Source organism: Mus musculus, chromosome 4, assembly GCF_000001635.26.
Source record: "Mus musculus strain C57BL/6J chromosome 4, GRCm38.p6 C57BL/6J".
NCBI classification, from domain to species: Eukaryota; Metazoa; Chordata; class Mammalia; order Rodentia; family Muridae; genus Mus; species Mus musculus.
Window position 1 is genome coordinate 141,618,772 of NC_000070.6, and position 15,227 is coordinate 141,633,998.

General features: G+C 55.5%; 2 protein-coding genes across 5 annotated transcripts in view; both read right to left on the reverse strand.

Moving 5' to 3' along the window:
• Positions 1-47: 47 nt before the first annotated feature.
• On the reverse strand, positions 48-5,120 carry Slc25a34 (solute carrier family 25, member 34). 2 transcript variants are annotated; one of them, XM_006538996.4, is made up of 5 exons: positions 4,506-5,120; positions 3,671-3,781; positions 3,433-3,585; positions 2,607-2,741; positions 48-1,823 (listed from the first exon to the last, which is right to left on the reverse strand). In XM_006538996.4, the coding sequence occupies exons 1-5, from the start codon at positions 4,923-4,925 to the stop codon at positions 1,641-1,643; spliced, it is 1,002 nt and encodes a 333-aa protein (XP_006539059.1). In that variant the 5' UTR covers positions 4,926-5,120; the 3' UTR covers positions 48-1,640. The 2 variants fall into 2 exon arrangements, with proteins under 2 accessions (XP_006539059.1, NP_001013802.1); NM_001013780.1 differs by having other exon boundaries at positions 53-1,823; positions 3,671-3,736; positions 4,506-5,063.
• Positions 5,121-6,960: 1,840 nt separating this feature from the next.
• Positions 6,961-15,227, reverse strand: part of Plekhm2 (pleckstrin homology domain containing, family M (with RUN domain) member 2) — a 38,415-nt gene continuing 30,148 nt past the window's right edge. For 2 of the 3 annotated variants that reach the window (NM_001347237.2, NM_001033150.2), the window contains 12 exons: positions 12,942-13,805; positions 12,739-12,808; positions 12,519-12,609; positions 12,221-12,285; positions 11,801-11,889; positions 11,139-11,271; positions 10,679-10,869; positions 10,310-10,375; positions 9,510-9,669; positions 9,178-9,357; positions 8,980-9,096; positions 6,964-7,936 (listed from right to left, as the gene is read on the reverse strand). In NM_001347237.2, coding sequence (NP_001334166.1) covers positions 7,799-7,936; positions 8,980-9,096; positions 9,178-9,357; positions 9,510-9,669; positions 10,310-10,375; positions 10,679-10,869; positions 11,139-11,271; positions 11,801-11,889; positions 12,221-12,285; positions 12,519-12,609; positions 12,739-12,808; positions 12,942-13,805 — 2,164 coding nt within the window. In that variant the 3' untranslated portion in view covers positions 6,964-7,798. Of the gene's footprint in view, positions 7,937-8,979; positions 9,097-9,177; positions 9,358-9,509; positions 9,670-10,309; positions 10,376-10,678; positions 10,870-11,138; positions 11,272-11,800; positions 11,890-12,220; positions 12,286-12,518; positions 12,610-12,738; positions 12,809-12,941; positions 13,806-15,227 lie in introns of all 3 variants that reach the window. The other variant, XR_390780.3, reaches the window with a different exon arrangement.

Below are 15,227 nucleotides of genomic sequence, written 5' to 3' on the forward strand. Positions count from 1 at the left end.
GGGGCGGGGCGGGGCGGGGCAGGGACAGGGAAGCAGAGGGCAATTGCCAAAGTTTACAAAATATAAAACTTTATTGGAGTGTTCAGGAGTGTTCATCTGGAGTAATTTTTCTCACTTGGGAAGTGGTTGGGGAAGGTGGTTGAGGCTACCTGGCCAAGAGCGAGTGTCCACTTTCATAGGAGAAAGGCCACTGGGTGCCTTACACACCTGTCCCTGTGGTGGAGCGTGCCTGCAGTCTGGAGAGAGGGCTCGGAGTGTGTCGTTGGCCCTGCAGTGGCTCTGCTCCGTGACCCACATGGACAGGCACCCTCTTTCCTAGGCCTGAGCTCCCCCGGACGTACACAAACAGGAAGCCTGGACTCAAGCGCTCTAAGACTGCTGCTGACGCCCTAATCCAGCCCCTCAGGGACTGTAGAGGGAGGCCGTGGTAGCTCCCTCGGTAATATGCAGTCCCTGTGTGGGTCCTATTCAACAGAACTGGGTCTCCATCTCCCTGTCCTCCTCCTCCTCCTCTTCCTCCTCCTCCTCTTCCTCCCTTTCCTCCCTCCCCAACCCCCTTCTCCCCTCCTCTCCCTCTCTCTCCTCTCTGGCTCTCATGGAATCCAGGCTGACCTCAGACTTGCTATGGAGCCGAGGATGACTCCGAACTCCAGATCCTCCTGCCTCTGCCTCCCCAGGGCTGAGAATACAGGCAGGGGCCATCATGCCCAGTTCATTTGGATCCTGGGGGGCCTCGTGGGCATCAGGTGGGCAGTCTGCCGACTGATCTATGTCCCCAGCCTGAGGAAAGCTGATTTTACTCAGATTCAGAGAAGACCAAAGGAAGCTGCTCATTTTAAAGTCAAGGAAAGAGGTCTCAGGAGAAGTCAGCCTTGGGCTGTGGTGTGGACCACGGGCAGATCACGTGACCAGCATGCCCAGGCCCTGGCTCTACCACAGCACCACAGATAACTGAAATAAAAGAGAGACGCCAACACCGCCAATACCTTCCTGCGCTTCCAGCTTCAGAAGGTAGGAAAACAGGGTTGTTTGTTTTGCTAAGCCATTGAGGCAGCTTCAGAACTTGGTTTGATAACTAGCTTTGGCCAACCAGACTCTGGGGACACCAAGGACTCCCTGGTGGCACAAGGGTCTCACATGCAGTGGCCTCTGAGGGACACGAAGCCCAGTAGTCCTGATGTAGCCTTGTCTTCGTTGAGAGCATGGTATGGGGGTAGGCAGAGTTGAACTCCAGTCCTGGCTCTGTCATGGCAAACATATGTGGCTCCAGCCAGAGACATGGCTCCCCTCAGCCTCAGTTTCCCCATGCTGAGAGAGGCTCATGTGGTCACACAGTGGGTGGAGGACTGAGGAGCCAGTGCAGCTGAGTGGCTCCCCTAATGGGAATCTTTAAATGTAGGCATTGCTGTGGCCATGAGCTAAGGCATGGTAACCCAGGGGAGAGAAGGGAAATAAAGAGGTGGTGACATGGGGCACACTGGTCCTGGGGCTCAATGGATCCCAGTTGTCCATTGTTCCTTGCCTTCTCCTCCTGGCTTGTGGCAGGGCCTGACTCAAGCTAGCTCTGGGCAGCCAGTCTTACACTGACAGGCCATCACCTCTACCAGATGGCAGGCTTGGTGGTGGGATGAGGGTTGAGTCTAGGTGCCCTGGTGCTGGGCCCTCGCAACCAGTTTCCGAAGCTCATCCCAGAAGAACATGCTAAGGATGGTGTGGGGACCCAAGCGCAGATAGGCAGGGCCTAGGCCTTTGTAGAGTGCCAGGGGTCCCTCCTGTTGACAGGTCTTCACCAGGCAATCAGCGAGGCCCCCATACAGCTGGCCCTGGGGATAAACATGGGGAGAGGGTTGAGGGTCCCAGATGACACAGCCGAGTGTGTCTAGTAGTGTCAGAAGCAGCATCTGTTCCCATACAGGAGGGTTATAGACTGTGCTGCTAATAAAAAGGAGCCTTTGCCTGCAGGCAGATAGCCTCCTTCAGGGCTTGGATACAGCTTGGATATGGAGGCACACAAGCCTTTGTCCTCACACTTCCTATCGATGTTATGACAGAAAGGCCAAAATTCCAAACCCTGTCTCTCTCTCCCTCCCTCCCTCCCTCCCTCCCTCCCTCCCTCCCTCCCTCCCTCCCTCCCTTCCTTGCTTCCTTCCTTCCTTCCTCTCTCTCTCTTTCTCTCCTTCCCTCCCTCCCTCCCTCCCTCCCTCCCTCTCTCCTTTCTTTCTTTCTCTCTCTCTCTCTTTCTTTTCTTTTTCTTTTTGTTTTTTTTTTTTTGAGACAGGGTTTCTCTGTATAGCCCTGGCTGTCCTGGAACTCACTCTGTAGACCAGGCTGGCCTCGAACTCAGAAATCCGCCTGCCTCTGCCTCCCAAGTGCTGGGATTAAAGGCGTGCGCCACCACTGCCCGGTCAACCCTGTCCTTTCTAACGACATCTGGGTGACCTCAGCCGTGTCACTGGACCTCTCTGAGTTGATTTCTTCATCAGGAAACAGAATAAAACCCAAAGAACTTGGGACTTGCCTGTTAATGTGTTGTGAATATGGTGTGTGTTCCCTGGTGGCTCCATGTGTGTGTGTGTATGTCCCTGTTCCCTTTGTCCCCTGCTCACCCTGCCAGCTCTGTCCACTGGCTGATTGTACAGCCGCGTGCTGACGACGTCCAGGGGTGTCATGACTGCAACCACGGCTATACTGCTGATCATGCCACCAGCCAGGGTCACCAGCCAGCTGTCCTCCAAAAACCACTGTGGAGATGGCACAGGCTGTTCACCTTACCCACTGCCTATACTCACCCCTACTGTGCTCTCCCCCCTGCCCCAAGCCCACGAGGGCTGGAAGGGCTGAGCTGGGCAACCAAATCAGACCTCTCCAGCCATTTCCAACTCCCGATGCCAACCCTGCATTCCCTCATGATTTTAGAGTTCACCGATGACCGCCCCCCCCCCAACTCCTGTGGGACACAAAGGCTAGGTCGCAACTATAATGGCAGAGCTAACAACTTTATTTTCTTCCTCCCTCTATACAATCCTTCCTCAAACATGTACATTCTCTCTTGGTTGAGACAGATCTTGCTATGCAGCAGGTGTTCTCCAACTTGCAATCCTCCTGCCTCCACCTTCTAAGTTCTGAGATCACAGGTGAGGATCACTGTCCTAGCTGCAACCCCTCTCCCCTTCCTCCCCTTCTTTCTTCCTTCCATCTTCCTTCCTTCCTTTTCCTCCTCTCTGCCCCTCCCTCCCTTTTTCCTTTTCCATTTTTCCCCTGTCTTTCTTCCTCATGTAGGTAGTAGCATGGGCCTAGGAACGTAAGTGCATCTTGCCATGTTCAACAAGACCAGGTTTTTTTTTTGGGGGGGCCCCATTTGTCACCAACCCTGTGTGACAGAGGCAGGAAACCTCCCATTCCCTGTCTGTGTCAGTGTTCCCAGCTCCTTACCTGTCGATCCTGTACCCAAGCCTTGGCAGAGGTAAAGGTGGCCAGCTGGGCAGCTGAACCTACTGTGACTCGGGGCACAGCCCCACCCACACCCCGCCACAGCCCCAGCATGCCCTGTTGGCGCCAGATGGTCTCCAGGGCACTCAGGACACCCTGCAAGGAGGAGATGGTATGGGTCACTAGAGAGCCACTGCGCCTGCACAACCTGGAGCCCCGGGTCCCGGGGAAGGTATCTTACCTGATGCTGGTGCTGATGCCCCACGGCCATAGTAGCCACTGTCTGAGCCTGCAGCTGTGTCTTGACCTGCAAGTTCAGAGCAGATGGGAGCTCTAGGATAGAGCCTGGAAACTGAGAGGAGTGTGTGTGAGCCCCTCCCCTTGCATAGTATCCCTGACCCCCACATCTGAAGCTCGGAGGCAGTCTTGGTTGGCCAGAGCTCAGTTTTATTATTTTAAAATTTGAGACATTGTGTTTCATCACGTACCTCAGGCTGGCGCCAAATAGGTCTTGTCACCATGACCTTAATTCTGATTTTCCTGTCTCCACCTCTCAAATACTGGGCTTATGGGTAGGCAGGCGGTGCCACGATGCCTGGTTTATGTTGTGTTTGGGAACATACCCAGGGCTTAGTACATGTCAGGCAAACACAATACCAACTGAGCCACATCCTGAGGCCTGGCATACATCTTGGTGGCTCAGGTTTCTTAAGGAGATCTTTGGGACTGTGTTGCCACTCTCAAGGACAGAGTAAAGCATTCAGTGGCTAGACCAGGACACAACAACCCTCTGCTCTGTGGCAGGTTTTATTCTTACTGTATGCCAGGCTCCCTAGGTGCCACCACAGGCAAGCGAGGACTAGAATCTACCTACTCCATAACCTGCTCCCTCTCCCAGCAAAGACCAGTGGACATGGCTCCCAAAGAAGCAAGGGTCAGAGTGAGGGCAGATTTCAGGTCTGAGCCAGATATTCCCAGCGAACAGTCCCCTCCCAAACTGACACGCCCAACCCAGGGCCACAAAGTCCACTGGTCACGTTGGCCACGGAGCTATAAAGGAAGGAGAAGACACTTACCAGGTAAGCAGGACTCCCCACGAAGGCCCCCAATGCCCCAGCCGCAGCGCCTGCGACCACAGTGCCGCCTGGTTGTTGGGTGAGGCCAGCCTGGCATGCCAGGCTATAGCAGTAGAAACGGACACCATTCATGAGGCCCTGGTAGAGAAGGCCAGCAGCCAGCCCCTTCTGCAGGCCCCATAGCCCATCTGCCCGGGCCACGGCTGCAACAGAAGACACAAAGCCCCGGTAGGGCCGTGGGTAGGTGCCTGGGGCCTGCAGTTCCCCCTGCAGTTGTAGACGGGTCTTTACCACTTCCAGGGGGTTGGTGAATACACAGGCCAGGCAGCAGGCTGAGGCACCCAGCACCAGGTCCACAGCCGGGGACACCATCTCCCTCGAATCCATGGCAGGAGCCATCTGTGCCTGAGTTGGCTTCATGGCACAGGCTATAGATGGTAGTCTCTAGGCAGTCTGTACCTCTGCATGGTCACAGGGCTGGGGATCAAAGGGGGCCAGCACCATGTCTAGAGGGCAGAGATCCTGCCACTGGCTGGTGGCCCCTGGTTGTCTTGGAACTCCACCTGCTGTTCATCAGCAGGGCTATGGGAATCTGGACACACCTCCTCTGGCTCAGACCAATCCCAGCTGCTGCTGGCCAGGGCGGGCCTGGGCCATGGGATCTGGAGGAAAGGTCACTTGTGACTGGAAGGACAGTGGGCAGGAAGAAAGAGCCAAGCTAGAGTAGGGGAGGGCACCCCTCCTTGTCCTCTAGACTTCCTGTTCCATCTCCTGTCCCTGTAGGGCTCCAGCTAAAAGCCCTAGGCTTGTGGTGTCTTGGCTGTAAGCGTGGCCAACCAGCAACTGTGCCGTTTTAACCTCTGCCAGATTATAGCCCTATTCTCTCTCATCTCTCTCAAAGGTTTATTCACTTAATATCTTTTTTCTTTGAAGCGAGGTCTCTCTATATAACCCTGGCTGGCCTGAAACTAGCTATGTAGATCAGGTGGCCATAGACGCACAGAGATCCGCCCGCCTCTGCCTCCCCAGTGCTGGGATTAGAGTTGTGCGCCACCACACCCGGCTTTACAGTTCAACAGGAGTGAATGCAAGGGAGGGCCTCAGAGCCCTGCAGAGCCATGGGTGAGATCGTTCAGTTTCCTGTGATGGTGTCTCTCTCTCAAGGACTCACTGTGCTGCCCGGGCCACCTCCAAACTGGTGACTGGCTCCACTTGCCTCTGCCCCCCCCCCCCCCCAGTGCTGGCAACACAAACCTGGCCTGCTTTGTCTCTTACGTTCTTATGTTTTGCCTACATGTGTGTGTGAGCCTGGTGTCCATGGAGGTCAGAGAGGACGCTGTATACTCTGGAACTGGAGTTACACACGGGTCTGGGGGCTGAGCTACCATGTAGGTGGGTGCTGGGAATTGAACCCTGGACCTCTGGAAGAACAGCTAGTTCAGTGCTCTAACCACTGAATAATTTCTCCAATCCCGTTAATTTTATTTTATTTTAAGACAGGGTTGCTCTGTGTAGCTTTGGTGTCCTGGAACTATGGAGATCAGACTGGCCTGGAACTCACAGAAATCTGCTTGCCTCTGCTTCCCAAGTGCTGGAGTTAAAGGCATGCACCAGAAACACCATTGATGTGAATTCCTTTTTTAAAAGACAGAGTCTCTCTAGATAGCTTAGGTTATCCTGTGTGTGTGCATGTGTATGTGAGAGAGGATACACACATGACAGACACTGAGGGCAACTTTAGGGGCCATTATTTTAAAAAGGGTCACTTGAACACAAATCCTGCCCCACCCCCAGTCGATGTGAAAGCCAGGTGCCTAATGGTGTACGCAGCAGAGACACTCGACAACCGGATGAGCCACATCTGTGCAGGCCGCACACAGTATGCAAACCAGTGTGCGTATTTAAAAACCGTACAAGTGCTTAGCTCTAGAATTTTCCGTTTCCTGGTTTCACCACTCGTGAGGGAAGGTAACCTCTGTGGAGATGGTGCTGCACAGGAGGGGAGGGGAGAGTCCAGAAAGGCCCCGGGAGAGTGACGTGTCAAAAGCCTGCTGCACCCAGTGGAAGGTGGTCCACACCCCTCCTGTGGCCCGACTTCTAGTGCCTCAGTTACGCTCACCCCAAACTGCAGAGTCCCTGTTTGGGATGAAATGGAATGATGAGGGCCCCTAGGGGAGTAAACCTGGTGGCTCTAGCCATTTACCTTAACAACCAAGCCACCAGGCTCCCTCTTGTGGTGGCCCTGCAGGAAACCGGAAGGCACAGGGACTTCCAGGCCCTTCCTCCTCCAGGCAGCAGAGCAGAGTGGCCAAGGCCAACCTGGGGCTGATTCTTCTCCCTCTCCCTCTTTCTCTCTGTGTGTCTCTGTGTATGTATGCCCGCCCAGACAATGGCGATGGGGAGGGGGTGGGACGCTCCTCCACCCCCCTCACACCGAAAGAGGGTCAGCGACAAGTCTCAGCAATATAACATCAATTTTATTTTAAAAAACAAAACCCAATCCACCTGACCTGTCCCTCAAGGGACCTAACAGAGACCTCAAGAAGGGCCAGCCCCAGCCAAGCAGGGGTTGGTCGTCAGATGTCAAAGAAGCCACCACGCTCATGGGCTCCGCTCCTCTCTCTGACCCTCTCCTTTGCTCCTGGCAAGAGGAGCCAACTGACCCCTGGTTCTACAAGCTCTGCTGTATTTGAGGAAGAGGAGAGGCGGGGCTGTGGACATGCAGGGCCTCCTGGCAGCCCTGGAGGGCTGCGGGCTGGGCCCAGGCTGTGCATGGGGTGGATTTGTGAGGGGGGCATGCACAGATCCCTAGTGTTTGTCTTTCTTTGTGTGATTGGGACACTGTTCAAAAATGAACAAGGGTGGCTGGGCACTCAGGACCCCCCAGGGGGCCCTGACCATCCGCCCAGGCCCCTGACCCAGGAAAGGAAGATGGCGCACCCACCCTCCCCGTCTCTTTGCTCCCTCTTAAATGTATGTTGTCATTCTCTCTGTCACCCTGAGCAGATGGTGAGGACTCAATGGTGGCCAGGGGACACCAAGTGTCTACAGAGCCCACAGGGCTCAGACCTTCTGCCCCAGTGACCGCTAGTCACTACCAGTGGGCAGGGTGCCTACGGTGCCAGGCACTGACTCTGAACTCCTGTCTCTAGCCGCACTATGTGGTTCTGCCGCCCCAAGGCAGCAGTGGGCTGTCGACCCCCGGCCCCGAAACACCACAGTGGGACAACGCAGTGCAGAAGTCAGTCAGCCTGCCTCCTTCTGGTCTGCCCACAGTGCTGCCCAGCCACGCCTCAGCACCAGGGGTCCCGGGAGGCCCTGCCGCGGCAGAGACTGTCGCTCCGCTGCCAGGCGCTGTGGATGAGGCTCAGGGCGTCTTCAAATTTCTGCTTGATGGAAGCTTCATGGATGGCCTTGTGAGGAAGGTCTACCTGTGTTTAGACAAGCAGAAAAGCACAGGGCTATTGGCTGTTCTCCCAGGAGCCTGGAAGACCTTCAGGGCCCTGCACACCCCTTTGGGAACATTTTCCACGTTGCGAGTTTCCCCCCTGTTCAGCGCACAGACCCCGAGGCTCAGCTCTCCAGTCGACCTGGAATTCACTGGGCGAGGAGATCTGTTCTTGACTGTTTTCCATCTCTGGCTCAGTTTAGAGCCGCCCCAGAATGACAGGGTGCAGGGAGCACTGCATAAAACAGTCCCTCTCCCTGGCTGTGGTGGCACATGCCGTTAATCCCAGGAGCCTGAGGCAGATTTTTCCCTGTGAGTTCCAGGCCGGCCAGAGATGTACAGTAGGACCTTGTCTCAAAAACAAAATACAGGGGCTGGAGAGATGGCTCAGTGGTTAAGAGAACTGACTGTTCTTCCAGAGGTCCTGAGTTCAATTCCCAGCAACCACATGGTGGCTCACAACCATCTGTAATGGGATCAGATGCCCTCTTCTGGTGTGTCTGAAGACGGCAACAATGTACTCACAATAAATAATATCTTTAAAAACAAAAACAAGCCGGGCAGTGGTGGCGAGGCCAGCCTGGTCTACAAAGTGAGTTCCAGGACAGCCAAGGCTATACAGAGAAACCCTGTCTCGAAAAAAAACCAAAACCAAAACAAAACAAAACAAACAAAAACCCCAACAACAACAACAAAACAAAACAAACAAAAAAAACCCCACCCAAACCAAAACCAAACAAACAAAAATAACAAAAAGAAAAGCAAGTCACCACTTCTCCAGGGCTGGAAACTATTCCAGCTCTGGGGTGGAGGAGGTGCACCCTTCAGACTTACGTCTCACCAGACTTACCAAGAGCCCCATGGTGACTGGAGCTCAGGTCAGGAACGGCAGCTCCTGGTAGTATTTTTAGTTTTGACAGACACATTGACAATGGGGCCCAAAGTTTCTGACTATCTAAAGCTGTTGGCAAATTGCTGTCCCCAGAACCCTCCAGGCGAGGCCAGGCTCCAAGAACAGCTAGGTACCTGGTAGATGGCTTTCCACCCAGAGCTCAGGGCAGTCAGGAACCGGTCCAGCTCGGAAGTGCAGCTCAGGTAGATGACCCAAGGCTGGAGCAGCTGTGGGCTATCCTGGGAGAACTCCTAGGGGCAGCAGGTCCCAGGTGAATGAATATGCATGGATTTCCTGGGGCAAATCCGGTGGCCCCATTCCTGCCCACTCACCAGGACACAGTATTCCTTGCCCAGCTCCGTGGAGATGGCAGTGATGTCTGCCAGCCTGGCTGTGCCCAGGGAGCGAAAGAAGCTGGTTTGGCAATCCTCGTGGCAGGTGAAGAGGCGGTCCTCTGTGATCACCAGGCAGCAAGGGATACAGGGGCTGGGAGCTATGCCCTGGGGTATGACCTGGACATTGGCAGAAGGTGAGAGGGGCAGGTTGCTTCTCCAGGGTGGCCTGCATCAAGAATCCCCTGTAGACTCTCCCTTAAGGGTGAGGGGTGGGGTGCAGGGGTGATGGACTGGGCTGGGTGGATGACGGTGGACACGGGTGAGCTTACTCCTTTGGACACGGCCTGGCAGAGATGTTGCATCCAGTCAGCCATCTCAGCCTCGCTGTCGGCGCTTAGCTCCAGGCAGGGCCGGTCAGCCAGAATGACCTGGAAGGCGTGGGGCCGATCCGTGGTGTTGGATCTCCGGCAGCCACCGCACTGTTCCCCACTGGGCCAGAGGAAGAGGGTGAAATGGGAGGGTGGAGGCAGGGGTGGGAGACCCTGGAGTGGGCTGAGGTGCGCAGGTACTGGGCCTCGGTCTCTAGGGACGTTTGCACATGCTTGTGCGCGCGCGCGCGCGCGTGTGTGTGTTTGTGTGTAACAGCTTTTTTCTTTTTCTTTTAAGACAGGGTCTGATGCAGCCCAGGCTGGCCTGGAACTTGTTATGTAGCAGAGGATGTATGTAGCATACGCCTATCTCCCACACTGGATTTGAAGTGTGCCACTCGACCTGACAACCTGTATCTCCAAAATTACCAAGCTCTCCCCGGGTTCCCAAACACAGCGAGAAAAGATAACAAAGCCACTCAACTGCACCTGCTCAGAACCAGTGCCCGCCCACCCACTTCCTCTGCCGCCCGCCTCTCATTGGCTGGAATTCCTGGGACGGGGTTTCTTTCTCTAGGCATCGATCATCCTGCCTCCTCGCAGCTTCGGAAGCCCGAGGCACACTAGTCAGGGTTACAGGGTAAGGCGAGGAGAGGGACAGAAGGACAGTGGACTCCAGGCTTCAGACTCAGCCACAGCTGACCTCTGAGCAGGATACCTAGCCATGACCCCTGCGCAGTCCCCTTTCCTGGGACACTTACCCCATGTTCACGGACAGCAGGGGGATGACGTCCGTGCGGTCAGGATACTGGTAGAGGATCCCATTGCTACAGGGTCACAGTTACAGTGAGGTGAGGCCTGGCTAAGAAGATCCCAGGAATTACCCATATACTGGTTGGCATGGGAACCAGGGACCTGCTCTCTATGGAGGGATGAGAAAGGAAGCTGAGCCTGACTATGGAGAACATTGCCCTGGGAATCCTGGGCCCAGAGAACTGGCTCTATAGAGAAGCTCTCTATCCCTGGGTGAGCCCACGGCGCAGTGGCAAAGGGAGACACCCGCCCATGAGCCTTTCCCCCCTGCTAGGGACTTGACACATGCCTGGGCCCACAGCTGCTGGGGTTCCCACCTGAGCACCACGAAGCAGGCCTTCCAGTGTTCCTTGCCCAGGTAGGAGGTGCTAGCCTTGTAGTGCAGCATGCCTTCTTTGGTGATGGTGCCCTCAGCGGGTGAGCACTGGCAGGGAACAGGGCCCAGGGCCTCTTCCATGGGGTCCTCCCAGTGCACAAGCCCATAGAAATGCACGGTCACGGCGGATGCCTGAAGGTGAAGGCGACGGACGACGGCAGGTGAGACTTTGGCAAAGCCCATGCCAGGCCTCAGCTTACCCATGACCCAGCCCCAGGCACGGTCACCGTGAGAACAAGGCCTCCTCGGGACATAGCCAAGTGGACAAGAGGAGAGGGCCTAGAAGAGGGAAGCCCTTTCCAGGAGGAAGGCTGGGAGATGCTGGCCCCGGCCTATGTGTATCAGTGAGTCTTAAGGCAGGCCAATGGGATGGCACTGGGGCTTCCACCCCAGCTACTAACCTCACATTTGGACTCCTGGGCGACAAATTTCGCCAACGCCAGCTTCTCCATGGTGGCATCAGTCAGGATGCTGGGGTAGGGTGGTTCCCGGCAACCTTTGATCATGGCTGACTTCAGAGACGCCAAGAAGAGCCTGTTCAGGGAGTGCAGTTTGCTGTCAGAGGCCCGGGGACAGGTCCTTGGCAGATAGGTGTGACGGGGTCAGAGCCCTGCATCACTGCATGGTGCCCAGAAAAGGCCTGACCATTCCTAGTGTCCAAGTGGCCTTGGCTTCTGACAGGAGGCTACCCAGACTGCTGGGACAGTAGGATCTGACCACTCCAGTCAGTACAGAAGTGACCTCCTCACATGGAATTCCCATGTCCGTAGTAGTCCAGGCCATACACCCGGGACAGGGACAGCAGCCCAGCTCTTGTGCCTCCCCTCCCATCGGACTTCACACGAGCCCCCGTCCTCTCCGTGGGTCCTGAGGGGCTGAGGTCACCTGAGCTGACGTGAGTCAGTCGGTCAGTGACTGTCCACTTCCCTGCCTCTCTGAGAAGACCGCAGGCTCTTGGGAGGGTGGGGGACAGATTGGTGTCTCCTCCTACCCCCAGCCAGGGCCACGCCCATGGCAGATGCTGAGTCTCCTGTCCTGGTGAGGGGTGGGGGCTGACACTCACTCAGCCAGGGCCACGTCGGCTGTGTCCAGCAGAAACTGCTTCCTGCGGTTGGTGCACACCAGCTTGACAGTCTGTTGGTCGAGGCCAACCTGCGGGAAAACACACGGGACTTGGCCTCTGCCTTCCATAAGGGGTGTACTAAGTAAGGGTTGGCTGAGATTGGGAAGGGAGAAACCGCATGTGGAGGGGTCACGACTAAGAAGGCCTCTAACCAAGACTGGGATCTGGATGAGTTAGGGAAGATGGTCAGAGATCTGGGACGGGAAGAGGTGTCTTCGCCCTTGACTCCCATCTCCAGCACGTGTACAGAGGCCTCTGTGGATGTTGGCGCCCGTGGCCTATGCTCTACAGCTCTGGGCAGGGCTAGCCTGAGAAGCCCCGTACTTAGGTGGGTATACCAACTGCAGAGCCTGGACTCACCGACACATAGTCAAGTTCATTGTAAGAAACAGCCTCTTCCACCAGGTATGGCTTTTCTGTGGCCCCTGAGAGAGGAGACCGGTATGCCTATTACCCGGGCTGGCCTCTTTCCTCTCCCCCAGCCCCATTAGTGAAGACCCAGCCCTCCTTGCCCCGCAACAGGAAGTGACTGTGTGGCGGAATGACAGATAGGGTGCTCAGCCCAGCTAGCAATACCTCCCTCTGGACACTTTCAAGCCTACGGTGGGGGTTGGGAAGGAGCCCAGCCCCACCCACCCTGGCCTGGGGTGGCAGGCACCTTTCCGAAGCAGGTAGACATAGCAGTCTGTGAGTAGCACGTAGAGCAGTTGCAGATTACCCTCCATGTGCCCTGTGCTCATCCGGATCATCTATGGGCCGAGGCAAACCGCGGTCAGCTCGAGGGCCCGCCCTGTGGGACCCGCATGCGCACTGAACAGAGTGGGCGACTCAACCCGCCTTCCTGTGCCGCTTGATGGTTCCCCGGTTCGGGGACTTACTTTGAACAACTGCTCTTCGTTTTCTCGAAAGACGTGAATCATGAGGAGGAGCAAGTGGTTGTTGTCTACTCTGTGTCAGGAACAAGGGTCGGGAGGCGCAGGGGTCAGGTCAGGTCAGGCAGGAGGCCACCCTCCTTTCCGCCTCCCACAGCAGGCTAGATCCACCGTCCCTGCTGGACTGGCAGATCCCGCACAGCCCTCACCTGAACTCTGAGGGGTGCGTCATCTCTGAAGGGCTACCCTGGCCCTCCTCTACCCCGGAGTCCTCAGCACTGCTCAGACAAGGACTGGGCTGGTCTCGCTTGAGCTTGCAAAGAGCCTCGTGGGTTCCAGGTTCAGGCTGGGACACAGGTTCGGGCACGGGCTCCTGGCTGACCAGTGGCAACTGGCTGTCCGGTTCCTGAGGCTCTGGCTCCTGAATCTCCTCTCCTTGCCGGTCTTCTAGGGGCTGAGATGTCTGTCCCTCTCCTCTTCCTCCTCCTTCTTCTTCTTCTTGGAGAGCAGCCGCAGGGCTACCAGGAACATGCAGCGGTTGGCTAGGCCCTGGAGGGTCATGGTGGCCGCCACCTGGTGCAACAGTACTTGGACTCTCGACTGTAAACCGGTAGAAGTCCATGGGGGCTGGAAGCCCCTCACTAAAGTCGCAAAATGGTGGTTTCTCCGGGGCCTCCCCCGGAGAGCCGGCCCGAAAGGACTGCTCGGGAGGATCGGCATGGGAGCACCAGGTGCTAGGGTCCAGCTGGCCGTGGAGTTTGTCAATGACCTTGCTCAGAGGCTGTCCTAGGCACTCCATGGAGGTGTCCTTCATCTCGGGGATGAGCAAGCCCATCTGGCTGAGCTCGGAGAGCTCGCTGCTCCCAGCCGTACTGCTGAGTCCTTCCCCTTGCTCCTGAGGGGAAGCAAGTACAGTGTCCGAAGGGTCCCTCGCCAGGCCTGGGGTGCCCACAAGTCCATCACCTTCCCCCTGCTGGCCACATTTCTGCTGACTAGAGGTGGGGTGCAGTGGGCTTGCATCCTCGTCCAGCTTGGTCTTTTTCTTCTTGCCAATCTTCTTCTTCTTGGTGACCCTGCAACACAGGGGACAGGGAGGGAGGGAACACTTGAGTGTCCACTGAGGGAAACAGGCTGGGTCAGGGAGGCAGTTCTCCAGAGCGTGTGGTCCCAGGCAGTGCAAGGCGGGGAGGTCTAAGGTGGCCTGCTGCTGGCAGAGAGCCAGGGAGGGACAGTCATGAATGACTCCCGAGCATGCCTACAAATTCTAGGTGAGAGAACTGAGAGAGCAGCCAGGCCTGCCGGTGTAAACTTAATAGTCCCAGCACCCGGGAGGCAGAGGCAGGAAGATTGTGAAGACAAAGCCAGCCTGAGCCACTGAGCCAAGATGCCATTGCAAAAATAGAGAGAAAAAAAATATGAGCTAAGCCAGGCCTGGTGGCATAAACTTACAATCCTAGCACTCTGGAGGACATTTGAGGCAAGCCTGGTCTATGTAACAAGTTCTAGGCTAACCAGGGTGAAACAGCGAGACATTGTCTCAGAACAAAACAGAGCAAAACAAACCTGAGTTAGCTGCACCTGTTCAGGAATCAAACTTAGGCTGTGGTTGATTGGCTCAATGGCTCTCTACTCCATATGCTCCCTAGGATCTGAGCAATAGATCCTTTCCATTGGGTATCACTGTGGATAACTGACATGGCCAGAAATGCCTCAGAGTTTCTGGGCTCATCATCTTGGCCCTACTTTTTGGTTCCAAGATGGCTGGCATGAGCCTGGCTAAGCTACCTCAGGTCTGAGTCACTATAGTTGCTGTGTGCTTTAACCAGCCTGAGAGAGAGTGTGTGTGACCAAGTGTGGATTGATTGTGTGTGTGTGTGTGTGTGTGTGTGTGTGTGTGTGTGTGTGTGTGTGTGTGTGTGTGTGTGTGTGAGTGAGAGAGAGAGAAAGAGAGAGAGAGAGAGAGAGAGAGAGAGAATGTGTGTGCCAGGCCCACACCCTAAAGAGTAATGCTCCTGCCTCAGACAAGAAGTTATAACAGGATAAGGGGTGTCTCTTCAATTGGGTTGGAAAGTTCTCAGAGCAGGCCCCAGGGAGGTCAAAGAGCTGAGTGGCTCTGACCAGGATAGACTGTGAACGTGAGGCCAACAAAACTGCATCTTTAGGACAGGCCGATGGGGCAGAAAGAGCCTGGACAACACTCAAACAGCAAGTAACATTGGGAACACAGCTGGGAACTAGCCAGTCTAGTGTATAGAAAAACAGATTAGGGATAATCGCCCAGTAACTATGCTAAACTGATTAAATACATTGACAGGATTCATCTCCATTTGTGGGGTGGGGGGCTGGCTGGGTCATAGTAATAGACCTAGTAGAGTTAATAAGCAACTCAGTAAGTAATAATAATAATAATAATAATAATAATAAACAATACAACACCAAGGAACACCACAAGGTGTGGAGGGGTTGCTTTTGTTTGTTTTGTTTTTTTTTTTTTC

Coding starts and splice junctions, on each gene's coding strand:
- Slc25a34 (XM_006538996.4), bottom strand. CDS start 4,925: ATGAAGCCAACTCAGGCACAGATGGCTCCTGCCATGGATTCGAGGGAG. Junction 3,782..4,505: donor TGGGGAGTCCTGCTTACCTG/GTAAGTGTCTTC, acceptor CACTCCTCTCAG/TTTCCAGGCTCTATCCTAGA. Junction 1,824..2,606: donor CAGTGGACAGAGCTGGCAGG/GTGAGCAGGGGA, acceptor GTTTATCCCCAG/GGCCAGCTGTATGGGGGCCT.